The sequence below is a fragment of the Aptenodytes forsteri genome, unplaced genomic scaffold, assembly GCF_000699145.1.
Source record: "Aptenodytes forsteri isolate BGI_AS27 unplaced genomic scaffold, ASM69914v1 Scaffold6, whole genome shotgun sequence".
Lineage (NCBI taxonomy): Eukaryota > Metazoa > Chordata > Aves > Sphenisciformes > Spheniscidae > Aptenodytes > Aptenodytes forsteri.
Window position 1 is genome coordinate 3,392,489 of NW_008795709.1, and position 7,391 is coordinate 3,399,879.

Genomic DNA, 7,391 nt, shown 5'->3' on the forward strand with positions numbered 1-7,391 from the left:
CAAGGAATTTCTGCTTGGAAAATCTAGATAGTAACAATCACCCAAAAGTGGTATTACTTTGCTGGCAAAAAGTTATTCAAACCCAAGCCTCAACTGCTGTTCAGAAAGCAGAACAGAAGTTCAAGTGGAGATAAGAGAAATGTGACTGCAAACACTTGAATGCAAGACTGGACTCCTCACAGAAGCCCAGCAGCCCAAGGGACTACATCATGCAGCCTGCTGATGGTTTCAGTTCTTGATTACTGGAGCGTGCACAGAAATCACGTGAGGGTACAGGAGAAGTCTGCTCACACCTACCACAGAAGGGATGGTTTAAATTTGTTTCTTGTTAAAGGAGACTGTCCTACATTTATTGAGTCCAGTGATAAGGATTTTGATGGCTGCCTCCTTCCTGAGGGCTGTATCAGAACAAAGTTATCCCGATACAGGAATGAAACTGGGACATGCTTGGGAAACTTGGGAAAGTCACCAAGTGTAAGAAATTAGGCATTTACTGACAAGCCTCAGTTGAGGGCATTCCTCAAAATTCTTCACAGAATTGTTAGACTAAACACATGTAAAATTAAATGGATGTTTTACAGTGTGGCAGCAAATGAACTCAAAAGAAATAAGCCAACTGCATTTGATTTTTAAAGCACACAGTAACACTGAAACTACTGAAAAGACCTCTTCAGGTTATGAACTCATAACTGCAAGGAGTTACCAAAAGGAAAGGACACCTTTGGTGAGCAGCAGCTGTGCCTTTCAGGGCCCCAACAACTCTCTTCACAGTAACTCAAGAAACCTCATTCTCAAGTGCCCAATATTCACAGGAATTCACGTTCAGCAGCTGGAATCAGCTCATGTGGGGTATTTAGCTGCAAAAAAACAGGCACTGACCTAATCTGGATATATTTTAACACTGTGACATACAATGATGAGATCTCTAAACTACAAAATTTAATTCCATCAAATGAAAACACTCTCCTTATGCTATAGCACTCAACTTTTACTATCTTTGGCTTTTCTAAAAACCTGTATACAGTCAGTTTTGACATTTCAGTCAGTAAATCGTAGGAATTCTCAGAGTTACCTATTAATAACTTTAGTAACAAAATAAGCCTGTAGTTTTGTACTAGAGAGTTATTAATATTATTTTGTTTTCAGCTATTCATTGTCTCTTCCAGTGTGCTGGTTTTGGCTGGGGTAGAGTTCATTTTCTTCACAGTAGCTGGTATGGGGCTATGGTTTGGATTTGTGCTGGAAACAGCGTTGATAACAGGGATGTTTTCGTTACTGCTGAGCAGTGCTGACACAGAGTCAAGGCCTTTTCTGCTTCTCACCCCACCCCACCAGCGAGTAGGCTGGGGGTGCACAAGAAGGTGGGAGGGGGCACAGCCGGGACAGCTGACCCCAACTGACCAAAGGGACATTCCACACCATATGACGTCATGCTCAGCATATAAAGCTGGCAGAAGAAGGAGGAAGGGGGGGATGTTCTGAGTGATGGTGCTTGTCTTCCCAAGTAACCGTTACGCGTGATGGAGCCCTGCTTTCCTGGAGATGGCTGAACACCTGCCTGCCAATGGGAAGGATGGCTGAACACCTGCCTGCCGATGGGAAGGAGTGAATGAATTCCTTGTTTTTCTTTGCTTGCGTGCGCAGCTTTTGCTTTGCTTATTAAACTGTCTATCTCAACCCATGAGTTTTCTCACTTTTACACTTCTGATTCTCTCCCCCATCCCACCAGGGTGGGGAGTGAGTGAGTGGCTGTGGGGGCCTTAGTTGCCGGCTGGGGGTAGACCACAACATGCAGTTAGATACTTTATCTTATTTTTCTGATTGTTTTATACGCAGCATTATGATGAACATTCATTTGAAGCTATGCAAGATATATGATTCAGTCTACAATGAAAACATTCACTGCAATCGTACCTTATTATAGCTACATGTAAAGGCTGACAGCTAAATGAATGTACTGCAAGAAAAGAAGGCCATAGAAACAGCATTGCTATTTTAAAAGAATTAATCTATACTTAAATGTAATTTATAGCCTGATGGACCTTTGCCTTCTATTCTGATGGACTGGTGCCTTCTACTTGTGGTATGAAAATGCTAAATTTTCTTTTAAGTGGAATTGTTGTTTATATAAAACTGATGGAGTGTAGCCTTGTCTTGCAGAGGACTGACTGTCTTGTGTACAAATAAGACAGGACAGCATGCAGTAATAAGTAAAAAAGCACAAAAAGAGGCACAAGAAACAGATACCTAATTTAGACACTTCATTGGGCTTTTGTTAGCTGAGTCACAAGCATTTTTCTGTAATGTATAGTATGTCAGCTGAGAGCTGCACGCTAAACACGGGAGCCAACAATAATAAAAATGACTTTCCCAGAGATTAGTACACCAGAGTGCTATTTCCAAAGTATGCAAAGGACCACCATTTCAGACAAAGATGTCAACGTGTGGTGTCTGATGACACTATACTCAGCGGTTCGTTTTGTCTTTAAAAGCACACACAGGATTACAAACCATGTTATATTTCATAACACATTAAGAAAGTGTTTTGTTTTGTATCATCAGGACAATGATAACAACAGCAAGTAAGGACTGTAAAAAGTCCAGGCATATCAAATAAGAAGTCAATAAAAAGAGGCAAAGGAAAGAAAAGGCATATGGCAATTTAGTGAACAGGAGTTGTGGCATCTCCGGTATCTTCAGCTCCTCCATTTGTAAAGGAAAAATATCTATTTACTTTAGCACACAACAGTGTTCCGTGAATGTATCAAATTCCCACACACAACACTTGCTCCATTTCAAATATTTGCTCTCGCACAGTGGAATTTCTTCTCTTACAAAAGAATTATTTTGTATGACTACAAAGGCAAGTAATTGCTGTCACTGGAGAATGAAGCTTGTTATTTGTCTTCAGATAAGCCGCAATATTCCTTTTTATCCATTCTACATAAATTGTACCATTGTACCACAAAAAGCTAGCCTTTTCCTACTGAGTTCATGCATGTTCTGAACATTTCTTTTGAGGAAATTGTGTGAAGAGCACAGCTACCTGAGTGTGGCTAAAATGAGACTGTAGTCTCTATTCTTTCTGGAACGACTTTGCAATTCCTGGCTTTATTTTAGGGATAGATCAGTCCAAGTTACACTTAAAAAGTTCAGTCAGATTTACAGCAGTCAGCTGTATAACTCCAAAGCTATATACATTGCTGCTGTGGTCTGTCTGCCTTTCTATTAACAGTCATCCTCCCCACCCTCCCTCCCCCCCAAAAAAGAAGAAAATAAAGATTATTACTGTAGAGACAGCATTGAACAACCCTGAAGAATCAGTTTAGGCAAGGACTGAGGTGGGCAAGGCACCATCTCAGCCAGGGGGCAACGATACCGTGCAAGGGAAATGGGGACAGACAAGGACCAAAACAATGTATTTGCATCTTCAGTAAAAAGCTTCATCGGAAGACGGGCAACTGAGATCACCTGCAGGAGAAAGTCCTGGAAAGGGGGCACACCAGATGGGAAAAATCCCTAAGCTGACCTAGGGATATGACACAGTTACGCTTATTAGGAAAGGACAGCACACACTTCACAGAGCCTGAAGTTGAAGAGTCGCCGCAGTCGTCTTTGATGTGGTACAAGATGCTATCACCAGATTTATATATCTATCAATGTAGAAAGTCTGCCCCTGAAAATTACAAGATTCCAGGCATTCTGAAAGCACAGAGGTGCCTAACCCTTCCACCGACATGGTGACGCAGATGAAAAACCACAGTATCACCAAACAGATCAGCAGATGCCACTGTAAACTGAAATTAAACCCACCGACTAGACAAGCTCATTCCTGCCTACTTCAAAGTAGGTCTCTTCCCCCATGGGCACAACACATTTCACAAAGATCAGCACTGACACTTTTTAAATATAGCAAATACCTCTTTCTTAGTACGTCATAATCACTACATTTTAGCGAGGGTCACGGGTAAAACTCAGACAAATCACATACAGTTCAGGAGACAGACGAGGAGCTGCAAAAGAAGAGAGGAGCACCACGGGTGGAGTAACGGCCTCGGCACAGATCCCCTTGAGGGCTGATTCACTTAAGAGATCACACAGTACTGGTAAAATTGATTTTTAAAGCTTTTTGTTAAACCTACACTATTTTCACAACAGGAAGAGATAAGAGTACTGCTAATCACGCACTGTTAATATATTGTTTGGTGTATTTCATTCAATAGCCCTTAATTATGAAAATCAACTTTTAGGCCTTCAGAAACAGCATTAGCTCACTTGTGGCTATCACTGCTTTAAACAAAAAAAAAAAGCAAACATAAGAAAAGTTTCAACTCTATATATTTACCAATTAATATTAGAGCTTTTCCAGATATACAGTAATGTTGCAGTATGCGAGTCCTCTGCTTTAAAACTCAGAAACAAAAGATGACAGTAACTACTTGTTCATTACCAGAGGGAAGCAGGTTTTTTTAATTAATCAAAAGGATTTCCTGACAACAATTCCATATAATTTTTACAACACTCCACATATGTACAGAAACCAAGACTTTGTAGAATAAATTCTTTGAAATGTGACATAACATGCCATTTCTTCCTCTTTCACCAGCCTTTTGAAAGTAGGCTTACTGCTTTTTGAAAGTAGTAACTCAAGGCATACAGGGGTACCTCTTTCTGTCATCTGTCTCTGGTTCAGTTGCCTCCAGGCACTTCTTAGCTATTATCTGAATGTAACAGTCAAAATGAAATTTAACTCTCTTGCTGTGTACAAAGGAAAAGCTGGAAAATGGTCTGTTACTGGCAGAAAATTGAAGACAAATAACTCCATTTGATATCGTTCATATGTAAAGATACCAGGGCAAAGCCACTCAAAATCATACAAGTGCTGCTTTGAAGTGACCTCTGGAGACCTCTAGTCCCAGCTCCTGCTTGGGTTACTATTCCTGCTCACACCACAGCAGGTCACCTGTTTGAGAGTTGCCATTTTCTAGCCGATACTCAAAAACCCCCGTGGACGGAAACTCCACAGGGCCTTGGGAGAACCTGTTCCAGTGCTGTGCTATTTCCCTAGGTAACATGTTTTGCCTAATGTCCAATCTGAACCTCTCAAGCTGCAATTTTTAGCCATGGCAGTTTCGGGGCTTGTTTTCTTTTACACTCTGTACCACTACCAGGAAGAGTTTAACTTGGTCACCCTTGCAACTGCTCTTCAGGCAACTGGGGGCCTGCTATTAGACTGCCCCATAGCCTTCTCTTCCCCAGACTAAACAAGCCCAGTTTCCTCATCCTCCACTCACTGCCTGCCATCAACTAGAACCTTCAAGCCTGGCAGCCCACCCAATTTTCAACCTACCTAACAAGCAGTCTGTTCTTCCAAACCATTATGCTTCAAGTACCACAAGAAATGCTTTTGAAGCACACAGGGTTTGTTTTCATCATCACCTTTTCAAGTAGTGAGCAAAGAAAATTTCATACAGGCTTGCTGTATCAATCTCTTAAGATTGCTTTCCTAAGTGGTACGGTTTGTGGCTTTTCGGGGTTAAATTTCTGAGACATATCTAACCTTCTATGGATTTTCCATTTTCAGTAGCTTCTATGCTTTGATGCAGCTACCTGTTTGAAATCTTGACATGATTCCCCAGGTATTAATAAGAAATAAATATAGAGAGAAGTGCACATACCTGTAATATACACACACGCGTGCGTATATAATATACACACATGACCTGTCAACTATCACAACATGATAAATTCAACTTCTAACTACCAAGCTGCTAATTTACACAGGTACTTATTACCTAAATCAGCAAATATAACAAATACAAACATGTAAGTATTATACGGATGTAAAGTAACAAAGTAGAAACATGGAGAAATATTACATCTTGTTTGGAATATTCCTTCCTCTGACACATACTTACCTCACACACTTGAAAAGGCACGTAAAAGAATTCCAGTTCACACAATTCAAGATGAATGTATAGAGGATTGTATTTGTTTTTTTAAATACTATAATTTAACCTATTCCTCTTTTCTTCAGTTACTATTTTGAATTCAAACTTGCACTGTTACCTTAGGCACTGAATATCATACACTATTTAACTGCTAGCTAAAGGTCTTTCTGCTGAAGCTATGTAAAGAACAGTGTGTGAAGGACTGCACGCAGATGAAGGCAGCATAGAAGCAAAAGCTTTCTAATTGATCTTCAGGAAGCCTGAGTTTTGGCAGTTGGCCCAACAGGGAAGGACAAAACGAAGAAAAAAAAAAAGGGGGGGGGGGAAGGAAAAAAAAAAGAAAAAAAATACATCATTGGAGAACAGAGAATGGAACTGTAGTAACAGATATTAAAGTTTCCAAACAGCTGTATGACTTAACGTCTTGCAGAAGATAATAATGACTAACCATACACTAACAAACCTTCTTTGATCCAAATTGCATCAAGAAACAAAAATGAGTTTATACTTTTACTTTACAAGTTTCTGCTTTATAACCTTCAAGTATTCTGCCAGCCCTTTGCCTAGTACTCTGGCTTCTGCTCAAAGAAGAGGATGGCAATTAAACAGGGGTTTTTGCGCACGGTAAATCTTCTTGCAATAAAAGTAACCTCTATTGAGATCTGTTTTCAGACCAAACTCTTTTGGAAGGCGGTTTTGGTCCTGAACTTCTCGATATCTTTTAAAACTAGATAAATACTACATTTTAGCCAAGATAAAGAATTCCTTTTGCTAAATGTTAGATGAGGTAACTTTTTGGTGTTATCACATGCTCTAACATCTAATTATTCTAGAGTGTTTCAATAAGCATTTATTCCAACGTCCACAGGTAAAGTCTTGGCTGCACTGGAATCAATATTAAAGCTCCTGCTGACTTGAATATGAAAGGAATTCCATCTATATTAAATACATAAAGCTGTCGGAATAATTATTTTATAATGGGCTGATAATAATATAATCTGCTTTTTTTCAGTCATGGGCCAATAATTATCCTGAAAAAAATAGGATTATTAGTATGTTACACATTCATATAATAAATATACATTCCAGTCACTCAAAAATTAACAAAAAGCTCTGCAATATGACAATTAGCAGTTAAACTTGTTATAGCAATAGCATTCTTTTCTCTTATGGATAAAAAAAATGTCAAGCTGGTCCTTTTGATAATATTTTTTCACATTTGTTCTTGCCTCAGTTTTTTCCTAATAACAATATTATACGGTAAGTAGCCATCGCACAACATACGGACTTCAGTCAAGGACTGCTCCCTATCTCTGTCCTCTTCCATTAAACTGCTAGCTTGAGTGACCTGAGTCATCTCAGATAGATAAGGTATCACTTAAGGGAAGAAAATTCTGGCCTCTTCCCCCAACCCAAAACTATTTAGATATTTATTAAATT

At 39.5% G+C, this 7,391-nt stretch overlaps 1 protein-coding gene across 1 annotated transcript in view; it reads right to left on the minus strand.

The window, feature by feature from the left end:
• PDGFC (platelet derived growth factor C) overlaps window positions 1-3,739 on the minus strand; it is a 58,928-nt gene extending 55,189 nt beyond the window's left edge. The window contains exon 1 of the mRNA XM_009283363.2: window positions 3,688-3,739. Coding sequence (XP_009281638.1) covers window positions 3,688-3,739 — 52 coding nt within the window. The remainder of the gene's footprint in view (window positions 1-3,687) is intronic.
• Between the last annotated feature and the right edge of the window lie 3,652 nt (window positions 3,740-7,391).